Genomic DNA, 23665 nt, shown 5'->3' with positions numbered 1-23665 from the left:
GGGAGCCGGGCCGAGCCGGGCGGAGGGGAGGGGAGCCGGGGCGGGCCGGGCCGGGCCGGGCCGGGCGGAGGGGAGCCGGGGCGGGCCGGGCCGAGCGGAGCCGGGCCGAGCCGGGCGGAGGGGAGCCGGGCCGGGCCGAGCGGAGGGGAGGGGAGCGGAGCCGAGCCGAGCCGAGCCGAGCCGGGCCGAGCGGAGGGGAGCCGAGCCGAGCCCGCGGTGGGCACCGGCTGCTGCCTGCTCCCTACTCCCTGCTCCCTATTCCCTGCCTGCTCCTAATTCCCTGCCTGCTCCCTGCTCCTCATTCCCTGCCTGCTCCCTGTTCCCTGCCTGCTCCCTGCTCCTCATTCCCTGCCTGCTCCCTGCTCCCTATCCCCTGCCTGCTCCCTGTTCCCTGCTCCTCATTCCCTGCCTCTCATTCCCTGCCTGCTCCCTGTTCACTCCCTGTTCCCAATTCCCTGCCCGCTCCCTGCTCCCTGCCTGCTCGTGTCAACCAGAGCGGCCGAGCGGCGCGGCAGGCACCGGCTGCTGCCCTGCTCCCTATTCCCTGCCTGCTTCCTATTCCTTGCCTGCTTGTGTCAACCAGAGGGGCCGTCTGGCACAGCCAGCACCGTGCTTCTGCCCACTGCTCCCTGCCTGTCCCCTGCTCCCTGCCTGTTCCCTGCCCTGCTCCCTGCCTGTCCCCTGCCTGCTCCCTGCCTGTCCCCTGTCCCCTGCCTGCTCCCTGCCTGTCCCCTGCTCGCTGCCCGCAGGTGTCAAATGGGAGCGTTCATCCAGCGCTGCAAGCACCGGTGGCTGCCCCTGCCCTGCTCCTTGTTCCCTGCTCCCTGCCTGCAGGTGTCAAATCTTAACATTCATCCCAGCACTCCGAGTATCTGCCTGCTGCTCCCTGCCTGCTCCTTGTCTGTTCCCTGCCTGCTTCTGCCTGTTCCCTAACCTCCCTGCCCATTCCCTGGCCTGCTCCCTGCCTGCTTCCTGCCCAGTCCCTGCCCGCTCCCAGCTCCCTGCCCACTGCTCCCTTCCCACTCCTGCTACCTGCCCTCTGCCCACCATTCCCTGCCTGCCACTCCCTGCCCGCTGCCCACCACCCGCTGCTCGCTCCATTCCCACCTCGGATCCCAGGATGCCAGGCGTCCCTCGGGCAGCAGGCAGGACAGGAGCCGGTCGCTGCTGGGTGTGCTGGGTGCAGCCCTTCGCCCACGGGTTCTGCTGGGACATCTTGTTTCCCTGTCCAGTCGCGATGATGACGATGACGTGTCAGAGCTGCAGCTCACGGGGCAGGGGAAAGTACTGGGATTCAGGGCTTTTCTCCTTGCTTCCTTCTCCCTTGTGAGGTGCTGGAGTGTTGGCAGCACTGTGAACAAGCAGCTTGGGGCAGGGATTGCACCTGGAAATTATGTTGTGGGAATAGTCAAAAGAAGTGAAAACGACTCCTGCCCAAACTCAGCTTTTGTTTGCACAAGTGTGAGTTTGCCAGAGGCTCGGTAACATCACAGAGAGATGGAGACTGCCCTCAGTGATGGGTCTGCAAAGACTTGCAAAGGAGAGAACAGCATTAGAAAGCAAGGACTGAAGGACTGGGAAGGACTGGTTAAGGATGAATGGGAGACTGAGGGCAGAGAGCAGCTCCAGAGAGAGGATGAGGAAGTGAAGGGGAGAACACTTTTCCCTCTTAACCATTTACTATACTATTTTTTCACCTCTCTTCTTAAAGCGACCAGCAGTGAAGATGGCAACTCTGCCTGGAAGTGCTGAGGACACAACCAGCCTTGAGCTTGGTCCTTCTGGCCGAGGAAGTCTCCCGATTATGCAGTGGAGTGGTAACTTTGCTTTCTCATACGACAGGGACCATTATTCCATAGCCTTTCATCATTCCAAAGCTTACCCAAGTTTCAGGATGTGCTAGCAGGAGTGTTTAATCTCTCTTACTCACTGGCTGACATCTCCACTGTCAGGGTTGGTTGGTTAGCAACAACTGCTGGGCTCAGCACCGGCTCAGGCACCGCACGGCCGCCGTCCCCATCACCTGGGCTGCAGCCCGGCCTCTGCAGGGTGGTCTGGGAGACAGGGAGACAGGGAAGGGCTGGATTTACACCCCGAACGGAATTTCGGTGGTTTGGTCGCGAAGGCCGCAGGCGCTGCGGATTTTTCCCGACTCCGTCCTTTGCGCAGGGCCGCCATTTCCAACGGCAGTGCGGTGCAGGGACAGGGAGGGAAGAACCCAACAGACTCTACGTGCCACTCCCCACTTTCTTTCCCTCTTTCCCATCTCCATCTTTCCTCCTTCCCCTCCTTCTGTGCCCGATTCCATAGGGAATTTCAGCCTCTTACTGCAGTCATCACAACCCCTCCTGACTCACTGAGCCTTCGCTGGCTGTAGCTGGCTCCCTCGGAGCATCCTCACGTCCTGCAGCGCCAAATCCGCAGAGCAGGGGAACAACGGGAACAACAGGAACAGCAGCGATGACGGTGGTCCCTGCAGCCAGACAGACAGGCATAAATACTCCCACACCCACGAGAACAGGCCCAGGCAGCTGTAGAGGGGGTTCTGTACGGCCAGGAGCTGGACAAAGGCACGATGCTGGGTTGTGTGGATGATGGGTGGGTCGAGTCTGTTTTCCCCAGCGTTGGTTGCATGGACAACTCTTTGTGGTTTTCCCCAGCACAGCTGTGGGGTAGAGAACCCCTTAATTTGTAAAGCTAGTGCTGTTTCATGGCTTTCAAGGAGGTGCCACTGGCTGCTGAGTGTGTTCAGTGTAGGGATGCATTTGGTTTAGTTCCTTTTGCCACCGTGTTTTGGCCACAGCGATGGTTTAACTGTGCCTAACCGCAGGGAGGGTAAGGAGACGGATAAAAGAGGAGTTATTTCAATGTTAAACTCCAATGTAAATCTCATTACTCAGGAATTGAGGTTACTGTCAGCAGGTAAATCTGTGGGACTGGCAGGAAACAAGGCTAAGAAGGGGACAGGGCATATTTCTGTAGGACAGCAGTGATGGTGTGCACAGGGATGGCACTGTCACCGCGAGCTGTACCTGGGTAACTGTTCCATAATCGTTCTCTGCAGAGTGCCGCAAAAGGACTGGGGAAAGCTGTGATTTCTCCCTCCCTCCGACACTCGTGTGTGACACTGTGAGAGCTGATTCATTTTCCTCTATCTGGGTTTCCCTGCTCTGGGGAGTGGGGTTTGCTCTGCCTCGGCCTTGGTGCAGCATCGTGACGCAGCGCTCGGTACCGCGCCGACAAAACACACGCAGTTTTCTCGGGCGTTCTGACCGCTCAGGGACCACAGGATTCGGGGAAGGAAGGGCAGGATTTCACGTGCCCATGATATAAATTTAAAAGCATTACCTCTGCTTCTCTGCTAGCGGAGGAAGGCTCTGTGAGGGACGAGACAGCCATGATCTCCTCCTGCACTTGTTTTGCCGATGGTCATGTTACATCTGTGACGCAGACGAATTTTGCTGTTGGTCCCTGTCGGTGCTTTAGGGAGCGGAGCTGATGAGGGCACAAGCTTGAATATGGTTAGAAACATTCACTTCATATCGATGTCAAAGTTCAAAGCACACCTGGAGGGTCAGGGGTATCAGATCCACCTACTGACCCCCCCAAATGGTGGAGGAATTCGGATGAGCCACAGCAGCCCTGGCCATTTTGCTGCTCGCAGAGCAGGCTCGGAGCCTGCAGCGCTGCTGCTGTTCATTTCCATGTTATACAAATACAGCGTTGGGCTCTGTGTCAGGAGCTTTCTGATGCTGTGAGAAGCTTAAAGTCTACAAGCAAATGTTTTTCTTTTCTTATTTGGGAACATTCATTAAAATGTCTAAATGCCAAGTGTTCTACCCTCTCTCCTCTGACAAATCTCTCCCAGACCTATCCAGAAAATTCAGTGCTGCTGCGTAGGATTTTTAAAACTTTATCATGGTGTTTTCTTACAGTTTAATATGGGTGTGGCTAGGGAGGAGAGTAAGATTTAATTTGGTTGAATATCTCTAATGCTGATGTTAATGGACAAGGATGTAGGCAAGAGACAGGAGTTGTCCACATCCTCTTTATCTCTGTATATAGATAGCCCCAAGCCCAGGCTGCAAGGAAAAAGAAGGGAATACTCTATCCCATTCCCACCCACCCAAACAATTTTGGTGCAAAGGCAGCAGTAGAAAAGGCCAAGCTGGAATGTCACAAAATGGTTCCCCCAGCACTCAGAGATGCCAGTGCCATTTATCCTGGCACGGCTCCGAGAGCGGCACTGCGAGCCGCCTGCTGCAAGGTCATTCCCCTGACTCATGGTCAGCAACCAGTTGGTTCAGGAACTCCCAATCCACTTCTCTTGCAATTGTGCCCATGCCTGAACCTGGAGGGGAGGCTTGAAAATTAACATTACTGCAGTAGTGGGGGCACTGACCCCAAAAGTCCATAAAAATCCTGTGTCTCTGAAAGGTTTTAAAATCCGTATCTGTAATTTGTTTCTTTGCTAGCTCCAAATACTTTGCACTACCTCCCTCATCCCCCTTTTCCCCCAAGACTTCCTCTGGACTGCTGGGAATCAGGAGTGGCGTGTATTTAAGGACCCACAGTCTGTTCTAGGGAAAAAAACCTCAGTGTGTATTTGCATTTCTGTAGCTGCCAGGTGGACCCTGCAGGCTCCCTGTCGAGCCAGGGGTGTCTCTCAGGTGCTTTCAGTTTCAGCTACCTCAGCTCAGGAGCTGTCTTGTCCCCTCCCAGGTATCCCCATTTTTCCCTGGTGCTCCTATTTGTCCATGTCACTCATATTTTCTGTTGTCTCAGGACAACATCAGCCATGGATATGCTTAGGGCTGGCTCTGGATGTCTCAGCCACACAGGCAGCAGTGGAGTGATTAATGCCTCTGAGCAAAATAACTTACTTAGTCCCCAAAGTTCAACCTGGGGGCACGTTCTGTGAACAGAGAGGGGCAGGGGGAGCAGTGCAGGCCAAGCAGGGTCTCCCGGAGCTGCCAGCCCACCTCACCAAGCCCCCAGCCGTGGGCAGCCTGACCCTGCTCACCATAAGCCTTCGCCTTCCCCACCATTATTCCCTGGTTTCCAAAGGGACAGAACCTGGCTGCCAATCCCGATGCCAGTGACGACTCCTCGCCCACAGGGAGGCAGATGTGATGGCTCGTCTGCTAAAAACTGAGCCAACACACTGTGATTCAGCCCTCCAGCTTTCCAAGGAAGAGCTATTTCTGAGTGAAGCTCATCTCTTCAGCTCCCCCCACAAATTCTCACAGTGCTCAGGAGTCCAACAGCAGCCACGGGGTTTGCATTTGGATATCCAGCTCAAATGCTTCTTAAACATCGACAGTGGCTCTTGGACACACGGTGATATTCCAGGGATGGAATGGTGGAAATCCTTGGAACAGGGACAAGCCAGCAGCTCGTGTGCTTGGGGGAGTCAGCCAGGAGTGTTTGGTCAGTGCTTTTCTCCAGCTGTTCTGCCAGCTCCTGGTACTGCAGGTAGTGTTGAACTAAAGGCTTGTTTTCAGAGGTCTGGCTTAAAGGCAGGTTGTACTTCAGTGAACATCTTCTGGCTGGGTTTGTTTCCTTCTGCTCCTCACTGGCACAGGACATTCTTTTGTCTCTTGAATGACACAGAAGAAAAATATGGCTTCCCTTGCCATTACCTAGAGGAGCTGCAGCGGTGGTGTTGGGGGAACACCATGTTCCTGAACTGACTGTACAAATCACAACAATCATCTCCCTGTGAGTGCTTTCAAGCCCTGCAATCAGTACTTTACATTCTAAAGTGATGCTTAGGTACAGAAGTTAGGAATGGAAAATGGCCTTTCTGGTTGCAGCTGCTTAGGTGGATCACTTGTTTGAGTGGAGGGAGTTTTGCAATGGGCTGCTCGCTCAAGCTCTGTAGGGCTGAATTTGATGGGTTTTCATTCCTGCTGCCCTTCCCTGACCTCAGCCGTGTAAGGGCGATGCTTCTCTGCCCCTGTGTGAGTTTGCCTGTGAAAGCTGAAATCCTCCACAGGATCCAGGGCTTCAGCAGTTCCTGTGCCCTCCAAACAGGCTGAGGGTTTGCCCAGGAACTCTCCTGAGAGCAAAGGCGGGGGAGAACTGGATGACTCCAGGCAGGCCAAAGCAATTTCAGATGAGCAGGGGGGGATCACAAGACGGGGAACTGCAGCACTAATATTTAAGCACACCTCTGATGGCCACCATGCGAAAACAGACACTGCTGAGTGCTCTGACAGATTCCCCTTAACAGGAATTGCAATCAGTGACCAAGCAGGCCTGACAGTCCCATTGCTCAGAGTTAAAAGGGACACAAGGCTCCACAGGCTTTTACCCCGATTCTGTCCCAGTGTTCAGCCTGCCTTGGGGTTTTAGACACAGAGTTTTTAATTCCATTTGTACTGCAGTTCTAAGGCTGCAAGAGGAGGACTGAAGGAATAGGCTACGTTCCATTCAGGATTGCAATGTGCAGTTTTTATTGCAGTCTTTATAAGCAACAAAAAAACCCTCCATTATGTTTTAAACTCATGAGGGAGGTACCTGGTTTTGCTGCCCACAGCAGCAGTGGCATCTCCAGAGCCATCTCTTAGGCACAAATATCAATTTTCCTAAGCAGTGCAGCACCTACTCTGCCTTTCCTCAGCCCAGGCCCGTGCTGCTGACACACCAAGTGTTCCAGGCTGAGCACTGGCTCCAAGTGCAAGTCAGAGCACATTTGTCCATAGCTGACCCACGCAGCACCAGACCTGCACAACAAAGAGATGCAGTTACAGGCTCCCCACGCTGAGAAGGCTTTTTTAGAAACCTTAGAAGTTCACTCATTTCCATTCCCCTTACAGGTCACCACTTGTACTGTCACACCCCTTGTCCTGCACCTGGCCTTGGGCTGATTCATTCCTTCACTGGGAGGATGATGCATCGAGCTCAGATTCTCAGCATGTAAAACAGGGATTATTTTCTCCAGGGGAGACCAGAGCCTGATGAACCACGAGTTTCACCCCGTGATGTGAAAATGCAGGAGAAAATTTATGATGCACACTGAGATCTGTTTTGCTCTCTGTAAAAGCCCCAGAACTGCCTTTCTATGCAAAGTGCAGGTTGTGAAAAATCAGGTCTGTGACATCCAGGCTTGCCTTGTTCCTGCAGACTAAAGGTCTCAGGGTAGAGAGGAAGTTCCCCTTCACAGGGAAGGCAGGGATTCCCTTTTTGTCTTTGTCTCCTATGGAATGTATAAAGCAGTGTGAAGTCCACGACAGCCTTTGAGATGTTCCTCTGAAAGAAGCTACAGAACAGCACTGCCACTAAAACATCTGAAAAGGAGGAAAGCCACAGAATGACATTGTACTTTCCCTACTGTTATTTACTGGGAAGTCCAGACCACTGTGACAAAGCCAAGGACAGGGGACAGTACTTGCTGGTTGCCACGCAGCAAATGTTTGAGACAAGCACTGCTTCATTTTCTTCCCTGTGACAGTGGGCAGGCCCTGGCACAGGGTGCCCAGAGCAGCTGTGGCTGCCCCTGGATCCCTGGAAGTGTCCCAGGCCAGGCTGCAGCAGCCTGGGACAGTGGAAGGTGTCCCTGGCCACGGCAGGGGGTTGCCCTGGATGAGCTTTAAGGTCCCTCCCAACCCAAACCATCCTGTCATCCCGTTTTCCTGCCCAGGTGCACATTTCCAGCAGGGTGCTGTGGATCACAGCATCCTGAACCATTCCTTTACTCCTGCCCAGACACACTGAGAGCCTTGGAAAGGAGAGCACAGACAGATGAACCCTTCCCAAAACATGCACCTGCACCTTGGCAAGAAGGGCTGACACCTTCTGAGGAGCTTGTGAAGGCAACAGGACAAACTCCAGGTAGCCTGGAGGAGGGACAGCAGCATCTTAATTATGCTGAAGTGAAACCTGGTTTTATCAAAACTATAAATAATAAATGAGCCGTTGGTCTTCATCTGCTGCATGATATTTCTGGAAAGGTTGGTCTCCTTTGCAGAGGGGAAGATGTGCAGAAGTTTTCAGTCCTTCTAAGTCTCCTGCTTTGACACAAGTTCCCATTTTCAGCAGCACAAAATGAAGTGACATTTCCTCCAACCATTTTTCAAAACCCTAATGAGGATTTCTTTGTAATGCTTCCTACTGAGGCAAGGAAAACCCAAAGCAAACCTCACTCTGAGCCTGTTTCTCAGGGATGCTGCTGTGATTCTGTGATGTGTGCTGCACCTGCCTCTCCTCACCAGCAACTCCTGGTCCAGCTTTTCAGGAGTAAATCTCACCTGATAATAGAGGGTGCCTCATGAATAACTGTGCCAGCACGGCAGGCACTGGGGAGGGAACCTGCTTTCCACTCGTCTTTCACCCTGTTGCCCCAGATAATGGATTTAGAAACACCAGTAAATATCCAGACACGGGAATCTAGTCCAGTTATTTCCCCTTCCTCCACCCCTCTTTCTTGGAAGGACAAGCTCCTCTCTCTCTGAGCTTTCCCTCTGCTGCCTGGGAGTGTGCATTAGGATGGAGGCACTGGAGCAGGTTTTTGGATGTGGTTACAGCAGGAATACACAGAGTTGCCAAAAACCCAGGGCATCAGTAAGTGAAACTGCCGACTGCAGTTGTACTTTACTCCATTTCACATCGGCCTCTGCTCCAGCACAGGTCAGACACTTATCCAAGGGTTGATAGCTCCTGAATTATGCATGTGTGGAGCAGTTCAGAGGCTTCACAAGACCCCATCTATTCCCTCTGCTCTGAGCCATGGCCACTGCAGGTTAAGTGCACTGCTCAGCCCTGCTGCAGTTCCAGGAACCATCAGCCACTCATTTCCACACTCTCCTTCCTCAACAACTTCCACTGAACCATTTACAGTTCAATTTATGAACGCTCCCTTTTTGTTCTGACCCACACTCAAGGTACTTCCAATCCCATTTATTTTCATTCTGCCTGCAGAATTTAAAAGCTGTCTCACAAAAATCTGCAAGTCCTCGCTTATTTAAAGCACAGGGACTGGTGACAGAGGAAGCTCTATCAGGATGGTCACATTTCCTTTTCTTGTCACAAAAGCACCTGATCTGCCCTGTACTCTCTGATCAGTGAGTGACAGAAAGCCAGAACACTCTCTGTCTCGGACAGAATGAGGTTTAGAGCCTGGTTTCATCCGCAGTGAAATGGAAAAAGCATTCCTGTACAACACGAGCTTCCCACAGTCACCCCAACAGCATCGTGCTCTGCACCACCACGAAATACAACCTTGATCCCCACTTGCTGGGAAGAGCTTGAGTGCATTCCCCTGGCTAGGGCAGGGAACAACACTCACTGCCAGGCTGGGGCTTTCCTCACCACATACTCAATTTCTCCTACACCAGCCTCAACCATCCGCAAGATGCCACAAGAAAGTGTATCCATAAAGTAGCTAAGCCAAAGGTAACTGTCTTGCTGTCTAATAAAATTAAATAAATGAATTTTTCTCTAGGTACGGTGGAGATGAAGGATTTTCTCCCTCAGCCTGCAGCCATGCACAAGATGTGTCTTCCTCTGGAAGCTGGTTTCACATGGTGGCTTAGATTTTCCCACTTTGTATCTAGCACCATTTGAAATCAGTGTTCTAGGAGCAAGAATTACAGCGTGGGAGGAGACCAAGCACCTGCTCACTTCAACAACATCCTCTGCTCCTCAGATCAGCCCCTTTTCCAAAGGTTATTTTTTTGCCAGCCATCCACTTTGTAACATCATCTGATTTCTAGACACTTCTCCAACCACTGTATGCACGCTCCCAAGCCAGGGCCACGCCAGAACAGCCTCCTGCTCATGTACTTCTGCTTAATAAACAATGGATATGAGTTCAAGTTGTCCAGAGTAAAGTGATCCAGAAGTTGCATGAAAACCAACGTGGTGCTTCTTGCACCTTGACAGGCAGAGTGTGTTTAATATCCAAAAAGTAGGACCAACATTTAATTTACTGCCTCAGAGCAAAAGGATTTCCACTCTCTGCTTGGGGACTCCATCACCACAGGCTTCTCATTCCATAGCTCCCAGAGACTTGCTCTGCAATCACAGACATTCCCTCCAACAATTTGACCTCAGCAGTTAAACACAGAAGTGCCTTCAGCAATCCCAGAATCCCAGAACCCCAGACTGGTTTGGGTTGGAAGGGACCTTAAAGATCATCTTGTTCCAACCCCCTGCCACGGGCATCATGAAGATGCCACACAGCACACACAGAGCCCACTCCTTTTTCTACAGTTATTTTCCAGTTTGCTGCTGGTAACATCCAGCAGTCTTTCACTTCTCCAGCCCTGCATCCCAACCACTAGAACGAAGTGGAACTCTTTTTGTTTGCCCTCACTGATGTCCAGCGTGTTCCCAGACATGGAAAAGCTGATCCCTGTGCGGATGAAGGTTTGGTCAGAGCACTGAGTAGTCATCTCTAAAGAATGCATAGCTGTCATCTACAAGAGGATCCTTCTCTGAGCCAGGAAAATGTCTCTTACACAGGCTGACCGATTTCTCTTGGTGTTCAGAGTCTCAGTTTTTGTCTAGCACCATTTGAAATCGGTTATGATGTAGGGGGAAAAGCAACAATAGTGGAAAACTTCCTTCCCCCACCCCCCAAGTCACAAACAAACACCATCCAGAGCACAACCTGGCCTCCCAAACACCAGTGGTTTGCTGTTCTCTGACCTGGAGTTCCCCCCACAGGCCGAACATCCTGCACAAAAGGAGGACAGTCAGCATCCCTTTCAAGTAAGGACGGGATGCTTCCACACAGAGAGAAGCATCTCTTCAAACATAACTCAGACTCTTCAACTCAAGCAAGCCAGGGCCTGGGTGTGACAGCACAGCCTCCCAACCTTCCGACCACTTCTACTCCATGTGCTGTTTGTTTGCCTTAACCTGTTCTTTACACAGATTTTTTTTTTTTTTCCCTTTTAAATAAAATTGTGTGCTCTACGCTCCTGGGCTGTGTCTCAGGTAGACAGATCACCTGATTCCCTGCTGGACAACACCTAAGTGCTGCAAGTCTCTTCATTTCAGCCCCCAGCTCCACCTTCCGCACTCTCAGAAGTATTTAGATTCAGAGAATCAGAATGGTTTGGCTTGGAAGGGACCTTAAAATCATCCAGTTCCAAGCCCTGCCATGGGCAGGGTTTAATTTACACTGACCTTAAGCGTGACACTGAGAACCCACCAAGCACTGACACTTTGCACTATTTAACCCTAAACCAGGTGACTCTGGACCTGTTACCAGTAGATGGCAACAACACATCTTTACTCCCTGCAGCCTCTCCCTCAGCACAGAGCTCATGTGTTCACGGCTCTTCAAATTTCAGTTCCAGACTCCAAAATGAAACAATTCACGCAGCACTGAGTTTCAGAAAAACAGCATAGGACTCATAACAATTAGGCCAAATTAATGTGTAGTGTTTAAGTCAGATTCCTAGAATCACGGAGCAGAATCCCAGAATGGTTTGGGTTGGAAGGGACCATAAAGATCATCCCATTCCATGCCCATAGGCAGGGACACCTTCCACCAGAAACTCTGCTTATCCCCTCAATGCTCACTGCAAACCCAGAACTTCATGGTGCACAGTTGTTTAGTCTGGCATCATTTCCACACCAACTCACTTTGAGTGTCACAGCCACAAACTGGGAAAGAAATACAGCATATGAGGTTATTTTTTCTATTCCACCCTCTGAAAGGCTTCACTCCGTCAGGCAGCTGACTCCACACATGGCTTTGCCATGGAAGTTAAGTACATTTCAAGTGTGAAACTCCTACAATTCCTAAACCTAAACCCACCAGGGCTGTATTCCCTAGGGATTGCATTTGTCACACACTGGACAAAAGGGCCAAAACACCCTCTGGGCTTTGCCTCAAGTGTTCCACCAGAACAGCCCCAGGATAATCTTCCTCTTCTCCATCAACTTTTCACCAAGTTTTTCAGGAGTCAACACTGGAAAGTTTTGGAGGTTCTGGGAAATTCTCTGCAATTCTAAAAGAAAACCCCCAAAGGCTGCTCAGCAAATTAAAACACACCCCCTACACTACCACTGAGTAACTCTGTGCACGAGCTGCAAACTTCAATCTCAGCAGTTACCACCTGATGTTTGGGACATGAAAAATCACCTGGGTAACAATGGGAAAAGAGCTGCTCAGCACCATGATGAATGAAAGACAAACACTTACTGCTAAATAATTTAACATTTTTATTTGCAATATTACAAATCATCGCTAATCTTTACATCCAGAAAGAAGTCCAAAAATACGGCCAACTTTTACAGTGATTTCACTTGCCAGTGAAGTGCATTTCAGTGTGTTTTAGGACATTGCAGATGCCACGCAAAGCAAGCTGAGCTCCTGACCACCACTGCACTCACTCCCAATCACACATCCCAGTGTTTACAAACAACTCTCAAACTCAGATATCAGCCAGGCCACGAACAGCAAATCCTTCTGCAGAGCCAAAGCCCCTTTCTAATAACGACAGCCTATTATGAACTCTAATAATACAACTGCTGGGATTGTCCCAAAAAAGCTCTATAAAGCCCTAAACAGTTCTGTGCCACTCCAACAATCTGATGATGACAGGGAGAGCAGTGCCAAGCAGCCACAGACAAGCCAGAGTCGTTTCAGTGCTGCCTCAGGCATCTGAAGTGAGGCTATTTGGGTTTTCTGCGAAAACTGGTTCTTAGAAGCTGCCTGCATGTTGATAGTGAGATTCATGAAGCTAAAACCGGTTCTAGCTAAGGTCTGGGGTTTGCCAAGGAATTAGAAGTAGCAGTGAGTCTCAACTAATGGCAAACACTGTGGTGGGAGCTCCTGGAGTCAGAATCTGGACTAAAACCTTGATGAACAAACAGCAAACAAGAGACCACCACATCTACCAGCACTCCCACAACTGAGCCAGTCTGGTTTTCCTTTAACCTGAAAAGTGAGTGACAGGGAAAGGCTTCTGCTTCTGAACACGAATGTGATGCTAAATCCAGCCTTTCAGAGCTTGATTTGACATCACAGTCCACAGACAGAGGTTAGAAATGTGGAATATGTGACTTCAAGTAAAAAAGCAAGGATGGGGGAATCACACAGCATCCATTTCTGCCCTTCAAATCAACAGAAGATCTCCAGAACTGACATCAAGATTCCCTAAAAATTAAGCACCCTAAGGAACTTCCACTGTGTTCATGACAGGACATGGCCACCACTGAGCTCTCAGCAGTTCCTTTAATTAGGGAGCTCCTGTCAACAGGCAGGGGATGCCTTTGCTACAGAACCCTTCAGTTTCCTGCTCCAACAAATCCGCTGCAGTATTTGGTGGATTATAGCAAAGAATCAGAAATATACATATATGGCTTTTTTCCTTCTTAAAAGCAAAGGAAAAGCTATAAAACTCTGATTTCAAGGCACACTTTAATTCACTATATATACAACAACCACCTTGGCAAACAAAGAGGTAGAGTATATAAGATCTTGATTGTGATCGTTTCCAAATGACATCGCCTTCAACGGCACCACACTCTTCAGGGAACGAGCAACAACACATTTCAGAGTACAAAGAAAACAACAGAACCATTTACACCACCTCAACTGCAAAAAGGGACAGGAAGGACAACCAGGTTTGAGTGATCAGAGCTCTACAGGAGAGAGGAGAATACTGGACATCTTCTGAAAGCAAAGAGGTGGCACTGAAGGCAGCAGGCAGCAGCAGCTGGCACTGGGACAGTGACATTCCAGCACTCCCACAGACTCTGGCATGCCACAGGTATTGCCTTTCCCCCAGCTCACATGCACAGAAGGACAATGAGGGGCACAGAAGGCGAAGCAGGATCTATCTGTGTTAACCTATATACATACACACTTTTTATCCTATTAAGCATCTCCTCCTGCAGTTCATCAGCAGAGCAAGACACAGCACAAGGAACTCATCGACAGCAACTCACTGCAAGGGCAGTAATTTTGCAGCTCTGACAGGGATATTCCACCACAAAGTCCCTCCCACCCCCCCAACAAGGCCAGTCATGCTTTACACATCTTATATTCGGCAGAACTGGGAGTGCTCTCACGTTTCCTACAAACAAAAAAACAAGTCAAATCAGAGGTTTTACATTTCAACAGGTTTTACATTTACACTGAAGCACATCCTTAGTTTTATCATTAAAGCAGCAGGTAAAGTCACAAACTGGGTCATTCTTTATCCTCTCTTTCCCAAGCAACTGCTGGACTGAGGAGATTCGAGCTTCATTCAGCTACTGAACTGTTAGGAATGACCCAAGGAGGAGCAGAGCCCTTGATCCAAAGGGATCGTTTCAAATTATGACTGATATTACCAAAAGCTAACACCAGAACAGGTACAGGATTCCCAGAACTCTACCAGCTGCACCCTGAAATTAATTTTCATCACAGTGTGTTGTTTATCTAACCAGAAATGGACTATTATTCTGTGTGGATTTTGATTCTGCACTCCACTAGCAGCAACTTTACAATACTTAAACATTCAAGAATTAAAATTCACAATAACATTCTTATGTATGTCCCAAGTTATTCAAGAACTCCTGTTTTGCTTTACCAAAAAACCCACTCCACGCCAAACCTCGGCGCTATTACTCCAAGTCTCTAAGGAGTTCCACATTCCATAAGAAAACTTCCAGACTTTAACAGTGTTTTCACACACCAGACCAGTAATTTCTCGTATCATGTGTAAAGGTAAGATTGGAATGAAGAATTCTATTCTGTTCTATCTCCCGATTCCTTTTTTCTCTCCAAAAATAAGCCCAACTAACTCAGAAAATGAATCCTATCTTAATTAGAAACATCTTTCTTCACAGTGAAGATGATATTCCTTAATCTATACATTATTTTAGAAGAAATGCCAAGCTTAATCTTCATATAAAAACTCACCAAAAACACTGAAAATTCACTTGTCCTTTACAAGTCAATAAAATCAAGACTATGCACATGAAAGACCTTTGCATTAAGCTGGAATAAGAGAACCCGTCACCTCCTCAGAATTTATGCAGTGGAGAAAAGCAACACAAAAACAGAAGATGCTGGTTCAAAAAATATTTGTAGTTCCAGCTCTGTTAAGGTAGCAACGACAAAATCCTGTCAAGGAACAGTCAAACTGAGCTGTCCTGTCTGCAAAGCGTTCTGTTCAAACAAGGTTTGAAGAGTCAGATTTTGGAAGAGCTTGTCTGACCCTACACAAGTGCAGGAGGAACCCCAACACTCATCACATGCATCTCACCACTGGGCTGAGCTTTAGGTTAAAGTACAGGAGAGGACAGCAGCAGCAAACAAGCAACTGTGTTATGATCCTTTTTAGGGCTACAGAGCTCTGAATTTGAAAAAGAAATCACCTTTTCATAAGAAGGCTTCAAAAGATCTTGTTAGAACCTTTGTTTATTCTCTTCTAGAAAGCAAAAATGCAGATGAATCAGTAATTGTGAGAGATGTGATCTGGTTTTCTCTGAAGGGATGCACAACTACCTTCAGAGTTGTAGCGTCCAAAGGTGGTTACCAGCTTCTGATTACAGGGAATTAATTGACTATCAGCTAAGAAAAGTAACTCACCACTGGAATGGGGGCAAACATTCTGCTGAGCATTGAAGGCAATACGCTACTCATTCCTCAAAGACAACACCAAGAAATGGGATTTACAATCACTGGAAGCTCTTACTGAGAGTGCTAGATGATAATTCTTTATGTATTACATCCTGTTCTCCCAAAATGAATGAAAGGTTAAGATATTCTTTCCTACAGGAAGCCAAGGTTCCCAGCTAGCCGGATTCCACACTCCCGAAATTCCAAGTAAACCACAATAAAAAAGACACTTAAGCTGCATTGCAAAAAGTCCAAATGAAGTGGAAAGTTATACCTTTTAAAGATTCAATTAATTCATTTGTGCAGTTTCTTCCATCTCAGCTGGGACATTAGTTTTTAAAATACATGTTTCCTTGCAACTCTCATCAACTGTGTACAAGCTGAACAGCAGAAGGGGAGAAAGGTCTAATTGAATGTCCCATCCAAGTGGCATTTTAAACACAAAAGAAAGAGAGGCCGAGGAAAGATTTGCTGCCATTTGGAGGCTACAAACCAGCAAGGATCAGGGGCTGGAAGCACAACAGCTCACAAAGGCTCAGCTGCATCAGGAACTCAGAACAGTACACAGGGAGATGGAGGCCTTAATGAAAGGAGATTAGATCAGGGTTTTCAGACACGAAAGAGCTTTAACAGTCAGATGTTCACAGAGAGGAAGATAAAGGGAAGCACTGGGCACAATAAGGCTTTTCATGCTGTCAAATATTCAGGAATGTCACATTCTTTAATTTTTGATGATGCTGGTTTAGATCCCTCCTGCTTTCTACACCCTGAGAAGTCTCTCCACGGATGAAGGCAGCAAGTGCTGCCCTGAACTGCCAAGAGCTCTTCTCTGGCCCATCCAGGCTGCAGAATATCCAAGCACTGGATGAAAAGCAGTGGCTCAAAAGCACCAAATTACTCAGCAGCACACTCTGGCCCTTGGACTGATACTGCAGTGCCTGTTCAAAAGACACTAAGGCCAAAATCTCACTGGATATAAACCACCTCCAGGGCTCTCCCTAGTCCTCTGTGTGTACTTTATTACGAATAGGAACCACAGGAATCTTCCCACTGGTTTACTTCCTTTAAAGCATCCCTTCCTTTGTTTCATGTCCTCCAGATAAATCCCAACAGATTTTGGTAAAAGGCAACACAGTTTTGATGAGATGCTTATCCCAACATTCCGTGTGTACCACCTAACCTGCTCTGGATTGGGTCAGTGTTTTGTGTTACAAAATATTTCTCTGACAAAAAAGGTTTTTTCCAGAAGAGAAAATCAGGTATCACAGCAAAAAGCAATGCACAAAGAGGCATTTAAATCTCCTGCCACCCCTCCATGAAAAACCACACATAAACCCCAGTTGTTCTGAAGATAAAGTTTAAAACACCCTACACATCTCATTAAAAACAGAACACTAATTGCTTATGCACAAATCTAATATTTTACAGTTGATTTTGCAAGTCTTTAACAAGGGACACCAACACTGGGACTGCAGGAGGAAAAGAAAAACCTGAAAACCTTTTGGCAGCACAAGCCCACACAACCAATGCTCCCCCTGGCTTCAGCAGATAAACTGACATGTTTGAAGCAGATGGACAAAATACTTTCCTTGTCCAGTGGACATTGCCAAACACACACTTAAGAACGGGATTTTTCCTTCCTTGAAATTAGTGCAAGCGTTAATTAGCAGCTTAGCTGAACAGCAGATCCAAACCCAAAGTCAAATACAAGGTTAGGCTTTAGCTTCCATCAGCTGCTGGCAGGAGCTCACACAAAATCAGACATTTGAAAAAGAAAGGGCACACAAAGCTCAAAGAGCTTAAACATCAGCACAGCTTTGGCTCAGTCATTTGGAAATTTGCAATATTAACAAAAAAGGAAGCTTACTCACCCATTCTGTGAGAAGAATTTCTTGTAGACCCAGAAGGCGGCCAGGAGCACCACAATTACCACAATCACTTTAGGAAGAATTAAAAAAAAAAAAAAAAAGCCTTAGAGTGATAAAGATCATCTCCAGCTGACAAAAAAGCATCAAAAAATTTTGCAGAAATAGCCTTGTTTTCATCTACAGGTCTACCCCACCTCTACACTCCCCTCAAAAAAACCCCACAACCCAACTAATTTTTTGGAATAAGCCATGCAAATTCAATATTTGATGCTTTACTCAAGACTCTGCAAGATAGTTCAGCTCAAAACCAGTGACCACCACGATGGCAAAACCCCACCAGCTCAGGAACACGAAAACAGGAATGACAAGGCCCTAATGTCACTTTTTACGAGTTCATACAAATCTGGGTAACAAATGCAAGGACAGAAGAGGCACTGAACACTCCTGTTCACTGCAGAGTTATTCACTCACACCCCCAGTAAAACCAAGCTATCAAAGCTGCCAAGTTGTTGTTGAAATGCGACCTCACCACATGAGAAAATACACATTTCACACTAAACTAAACTAGAATTGCTAAGCAATCTTTTTTTTTGAATCACGCAGCTTTAACCAACACTCCAAAATCACACTGCTGCCGTCCCAAATGACTGGAATCAAAAATGGATTTTCACATAAAAAATATAATTTGTGTGATATTTTGTTAAGGTTTTAGAAAACACTTACCACAGATGATGGCTATAATATATCCACCTAAAAAGACAAGGAATCAGTATCACAAGAGGAACAAAGGTGCTTCTTACCCAAACATTATTATAAAAATATTCACAGAGCTATTTCAAGTCATCAAGCACTTCTGTCAACACAATCTTTGAAGAAGGCCAGTTTAAATCATAACACTGATTTAACTTTAAATACGAATATTGTAATTAATTTCATCCAACCCTATTTTTCACATCAAAATAAAAAAGGAAGTTGCACTAAATTATTTCTCCCAAATATAAAAGGACTGCTCCCGTGGATGTATTTTCACCCTGGTGGAGTTTTTGCAGTCCATACTTACTCAGCTGGCAGGTTGGCACTGCAGGCATCCACTGGTTGTTTCCAATGTACTGAATCTGAGCCTCCCCATGCAAGGTGTACCCTGTGTAACATTCAATGGTAATGAAATCCCCCACAGAGTAGGAAGGTTTTTGTCCAGCTGTTACTCTGCCGTAACTTATGACTGGCGTGGAACCAGAACCTTCAGACACACCTGGAAAGAAAAAGGGGGAGAAAAGAAATTAATAAAAGATGTATTACTGCATGAGACATTTCAAACTTGTCAGTCTGCCCCAGTTTCAGCAATTGTGCATTTCACTCACAGGCACAGTGCTCTAAAGCACCCCAGGAACTCTGCTCCTGACACGTCACCGTCACCTCTGCAGAGCCATCAGGGAAGGAGCAGCCAGCATTGCACCTGACCTGCACAGACTCTCCTTTTCCATAGGCAGCCTTGGCTGGAGTCAGCACCGCGTTCCGGATCTTCGGGGCAGGACACACGTCTGCAGTAACTAACACAGCAATTACAAACAAGTTTAGTGAGAAGAAACTTCAGTAACTCACTCCACACACATACACATTCTCCTATGACAGCACCTCAGTCGTTTAAGTTTACCCTTAATTTTAAGTACAAATATTCCCTTTAGACAACCTCAACATCACTGTAGGTATTCATTAAGGCAATACAACCCTACAGTGTGGCAGCTCAGAAATCTGTACTGGTTCATTATTTCTCTGAGCCCTAGAATAATTTCTAGAAAGTAGGAGCTAAAGAGCTGCATTAAAAAAAAACCACAAAGACTTCAATTACTGCAGAAGGATACTACAGCTTTCCTCGTTGTGCAAACTCCTAATTCTCTGTATCCAATCTTTTCTCCTGTATTCCCCACCCTTTCTGCTGTCTTTACCCATGAAATCACTATACCACCACGATGCTCTATTTCAGCTGAAACACTTTCAACACACAACAGAAGTCAGAATCTTACAGAAAGTCTTACTTTTCTCACAAGTTGGTTTTGAAGGAACCCAGGTGCTATCTTCTCCACAGGTAATTACCTCTGCTCCAACCAAGAAATAGCCTTGATCACACTCAAACACAACCGCATCCTTGTAACTGTAGGAAGGTCCAAATCCAGATGTTTTTCTCCCATGTTCAACTCTGGGGTTTTCACATTTGACCACTGACAAGAGGGGAAACATTTGTTAACACAAACATCTGTTAACACTAACGTTGCAACAAACACAACATCCTTTCCCTACTTGCAAATTTCTTTGCAAAAATTGTGTTGCAAAACAACAAAAAAGTTGTTTTGGAGGGAATCTGTTTGATTCCTGCACTTCCACAGTAGCTGTGTTTTTAGGAAAAGGATTCTTCCTTAGCTTTTTACAGTTCCTAACCCGGCTCCGACATCCTTGCCCTTGACACAATTTTTCTGCGGCTACCCAGGATTTGTGGTCTCTCAGGTCCTTCACTTTGGCCTTGTCATTTCAACCAACAAGACACTCACACAGGTATTTTTCAAGCTTTAACTCAATTTTCAGTCATATTCTGTGTCATAATCAATCAATATCCACCATACTGACGTGACCTCCACTGGAACTGCACCAAACTTTGTACCAGAGGATTTGTTTCTTCTTTCCTAGAGGGAAAGTCCATTCTCCCCCCGCTGCTTCCAAAAAAGGGACAAACACGGTAATAAAGAATGAAAAATCCCAACAACCTCTGCATTCTGGAGGTGGTCCACTCCAAACTCCATTGAAGTGTGCATCAGATGTGCAGTGAATCGTGTCTGTGCCAATGAGGGAGAAGGGATCCTGACACCTGTAGGTCACTGAGCTCTGGTACACATAGTCAGCTCTTTCCTCATACCTCCCGTTGGCTATTTCGGGCGGTGGCATACAAGGAATTACTGTAAATAAAGCACAAAAATTGGCCAAACAGGGTTTTGCTGTGTTAGCTGGTTCATTTCAAAGAGCAAGCCTTGCTTTTCAAGTAATTGCATCGAAAATCTGACACAGCTACTTGAAGTCACGCTACAGAACCTCAATTTCAACAAGAAGTTGATTTTAATATGAGATAATTACCACAATAACTGATATTTTTCATCCCTGTTTTACCATTATTTTTTACACTGGAAAGTTGACATCACAGCTGATTTTGTATGAACTACCACCCTCTGAACAGAAAATCCAACACAGCAATGATTTACTTACTTTCACAGTAAGGCAGAAGTCCATTCCAGTCAACACCTTCATTCTTGATAACACAGGTAATCTCCTCATTACCCCGTAATCTGTATCTAGAGAGGTAAAAATTTTGAAAGAGGGGAAAATTAAATCTCTCATTTCTCCAACAAGCACCTAAAAATGGGTTTATAATAATTCTGTTCTGTGATTATGGGGACATAAAGGCTTTGCTGTAATGAGAACAGAATCTCGTTTATTTTGCTGACAGCCTCACTTTGAAAGCAAAACAGAAGCAAATGAGACATCACTAAGGGAACTGTGGAAATCTCACCATTTTCAGATATACTCTCTAATACTAAAGTCCTAAAATTACTAATTCTACAGGAAAAGGAGAAAAAAACCTCCTCAGTGTTTTTGACTTAATTGTTCAACAATGAAGGATGATGAATATCTATTTATGCCCTCTGCCACAGGAGCATTAAAAGAAGTCACTAGAGGTAACACTCTAGTTCTGCAGAACCTCCCTAAAAAGCTTCGGGTTGATGCAAAGAGTAATTAAACCAGGGAATCAAAGTAAATTCAGCTGCAATTTCATTTGCTACAGGTAGAATTCAGATTTCGGGTCAGAACTGGAATAGAAAATTTGGGTTTGGTTCAAATCTGGTGTAAACATAAAAAAAAAAAACCTAAAAGGATTCATTAACTTCACCAAACACTTACCCTTCTTTACAAGAAAACGTCAATTTTGAACCAAATGTAAGCTCTGTCGCATCAAAATAACCATTTTCCAAGTCTCCTGGGTACTTACATTTTCTCTCTGGGGAGATGAAAAAAAAAAAAAGAAAAGAAACAAAATCTACATTTTTGTAGTTACATACAAAGACAAAGTCTGTGGCATTTACTGCCCTTACCTGCACCAGCGTTTTCCAAGCTTCTTTTAAAATATGACAAAACCCTCATTCCCACTCACAAACCAACTGAAATTGTTACGTATCAGAGGAAAAAAGGGGTACAAAAAATCACCTGTACAGAACACGCCCGTGGGTGACCACTGCAAGTCAGCACCACATGTCCAGGTCAGTGACATCCCCGGGACTCTCACGTATCCCGGGCGGCAGCTGAACGACACCTTGCTCCCAACGGGAAAACTCTCCTTGTTCCTGGAGCTCTCGTCGAGCTCTGCGTACTGCAGCCGCTCGGGTCTGGGACACGCGTCTGGAGAGGCAGGAAAAAGCAACACAGCACCTTAGCAACGAGCAGAGAAACACGCCGAGGTGAAACAGCACGGGAGCCAGGCTAACTCAGAAGGCTTTAAGGATATATTTAACTCACTCCCAAATTTTTAATTTCGATTTGAACTGCAGCCAGAGTCCAGCTCTACACGTGTACAGGATACGTCACTTATTGTTTTCTCAAGTTCTTTCGTCATTCTACCCAGATAATGCACTTCCTTCTAGACCACAGTTTTTGTCTATTTGCGTTTTTTATAGTGAAATACACGACTTAACTCACCGCACACCCATCTAACTTGCTGCATGAAAAACAAACAAGCCAGCCCCGCTCACAGAGCTCACCGTCCTTTCTTAAGGAAAAAGGAAAGTGAGTCTAAGGGACAGAGAGCGGAGTTTAAAATCGGCTCCAAGGCCAGGCTGGACGGGGCTTGCAGGAACCTGGTTTAGTGGCAGGTGTCCCTGCCCATGGCAGGGGTAGAACGAGACAAGTTTCGAGGTCCCTCCCAACTAAAACAGTCTCATAATTCTACAATTCGAGCCCGCCCGAAACCGCCCAAACCCTCGTGGTTCCACCGCCGCCCTTAAACCATTTCCTTCCTGCCTCCCCCTCCCTCGCCCCTCCGGGCAGGCCCCGAGGGCCCCTTCAGCACCGCGGGGACCGGAGCGGGGAGCAGGGCACGATCCCCATCCCGATCCCCATCCCGATCCCCATCCCTCCTCCCGGCTGCTCCCGGGGGCGGCCCCCGCGGGGGCTCCGCGCCGCGCCCGCCCCTCCGCGCGCCCCTTCCCCACCGGCACCGCCCGCCCGGGGCAGCGAGCGGCCGCCGCTCACCCTGAGCCCGGGCTCCGCCGAGCCGCCACAGCAGCAGCACGGGCGGCAGCAGCAGCGCGGGCACCGGCAGCGGCCGCATCCCGGCAGCGGGACCGGGCCTCCGCTCGGCTCCCCTCAGCTCCGCTCCGCTCCCGGCGGCGGCGGCAGACGCAGCGCGGGGCCGGGTGCGCATGCGCGGCCCGCCCCGCCCGCAGCGCGAGGCGCCATGGCCACGCCCGCCCTGCGCGGCTCTGTGGGGCCGGGGCAGGGCCGGGGCACGGCTCGGACCCAGCTCGGACATTTGCTCCGGTGCTCGTCCACGTTCCGCAGCCCCGGCTCTCGGTGCCGTTACTGCACGCAGGAGTGCAGGGTTAGGTCGGTTTCCGAGCACAGCCGCGCTGTTGCGATGAGTTAATTTGCACACTAATGGCGCAATCCCGGCTCAGGTCCACGCATGCTCGGGGAAGGCTGTGTTTGACCGGAAAGTGTGGTTTTTAGCAGGGTATGTTTGACCCGAAAGTGTGGTTTTTAGCAGGATAATGAACCTAGTCCAGCTGTAGGATACACGGACCCAGATCATCTTGCCAAATTAGCGGTGTACACCTAGACACGTATCAGCACCTTGATTTACTTCATCCTCAAAACGTGTTCACTCGGGGATGTCCTTGGCTAAGGGATGCTCCTGCCTGTTCCAATCATTACATCTCCTTTTTTTATGGATTAGGATTTTAGGTACAAAAAGATCTTCCGCCAAAAAACGCCCTGACTTAAAGTAATCTTGAATATGTGGGCATATTCCACCTTCTAGAACACCCTCAGTGCATTACAGCCCCGGGTGTGAGAAGATCAAACCCTTTCCTGGGCAGCTCAAGGAAAGAGGGGAAAAAATCAAAGTGTATTTAGTTATGCAGCTGCCAAGATCTGAACACCTACGGTGATTAATTAAAAATAACAGCCA

At 47.8% G+C, this 23665-nt stretch overlaps 1 protein-coding gene and 1 long non-coding RNA gene across 6 annotated transcripts in view; one reads left to right on the top strand and one right to left on the bottom strand.

Moving 5' to 3' along the window:
* The window catches only part of LOC121657690, a 9057-nt gene extending 1825 nt beyond the window's left edge, over nt 1-7232 (top strand). The window contains exons 2-3 of one of the 2 annotated variants that reach the window (XR_006013686.1): nt 1712-1817; nt 6822-7232. This is a non-coding gene — a long non-coding RNA (uncharacterized LOC121657690). Of the gene's footprint in view, nt 1-1711; nt 3832-6821 lie in introns of those variants that run through there. The other variant, XR_006013685.1, reaches the window with a different exon arrangement.
* Nucleotides 3408-22881, bottom strand: CD46 (CD46 molecule). Of its 4 annotated transcripts, none has more exons than XM_042013618.1 (12): nt 22729-22881; nt 21688-21879; nt 21385-21481; nt 20692-20777; nt 20199-20387; nt 19476-19658; nt 18801-18989; nt 18500-18691; nt 18163-18189; nt 17443-17509; nt 15846-15951; nt 12157-14039 (listed from the first exon to the last, which is right to left on the bottom strand). In XM_042013618.1, exons 1-11 carry the CDS (start codon nt 22805-22807, stop codon nt 15861-15863), a joined length of 1392 nt encoding a protein of 463 aa, XP_041869552.1. In that variant the 5' UTR covers nt 22808-22881; the 3' UTR covers nt 12157-14039; nt 15846-15860. The 4 variants fall into 4 exon arrangements, with proteins under 4 accessions (XP_041869554.1, XP_041869552.1, XP_041869555.1 ...); XM_042013621.1 differs by lacking the exon at nt 15846-15951 and adding an exon at nt 15328-15380; XM_042013620.1 differs by lacking the exons at nt 12157-14039; nt 15846-15951 and adding an exon at nt 3408-3495.
* Nucleotides 22882-23665: the final 784 nt, after the last annotated feature.

The sequence above is a fragment of the Corvus kubaryi genome, unplaced genomic scaffold (genome assembly GCF_017639235.1).
Source record: "Corvus kubaryi isolate FWS band 111438036 unplaced genomic scaffold, C.kubaryi_AGA036_p1.0 split1-37355, whole genome shotgun sequence".
Lineage (NCBI taxonomy): Eukaryota > Metazoa > Chordata > Aves > Passeriformes > Corvidae > Corvus > Corvus kubaryi.
This window is presented reverse-complemented; position numbering and strand designations above follow the sequence as displayed.

Excerpts from the sequence above, each read along its gene's own strand:
- CD46 (XM_042013618.1), bottom strand. The coding sequence starts at position 22,807 with ATGCGGCCGCTGCCGGTGCCCGCGCTGCTGCTGCCGCCCGTGCTGCTG. Across the intron at positions 20,388-20,691 it reads ACTTCTGCCTTACTGTGAAA|TAATTCCTTGTATGCCACCG; the intron begins GTAAGTAAATCA and ends CTTTATTTACAG. Across the intron at positions 15,952-17,442 it reads AAATTCTTCTCACAGAATGG|CTTGTACACAGTTGATGAGA; the intron begins GTGAGTAAGCTT and ends TCTGCTGTTCAG.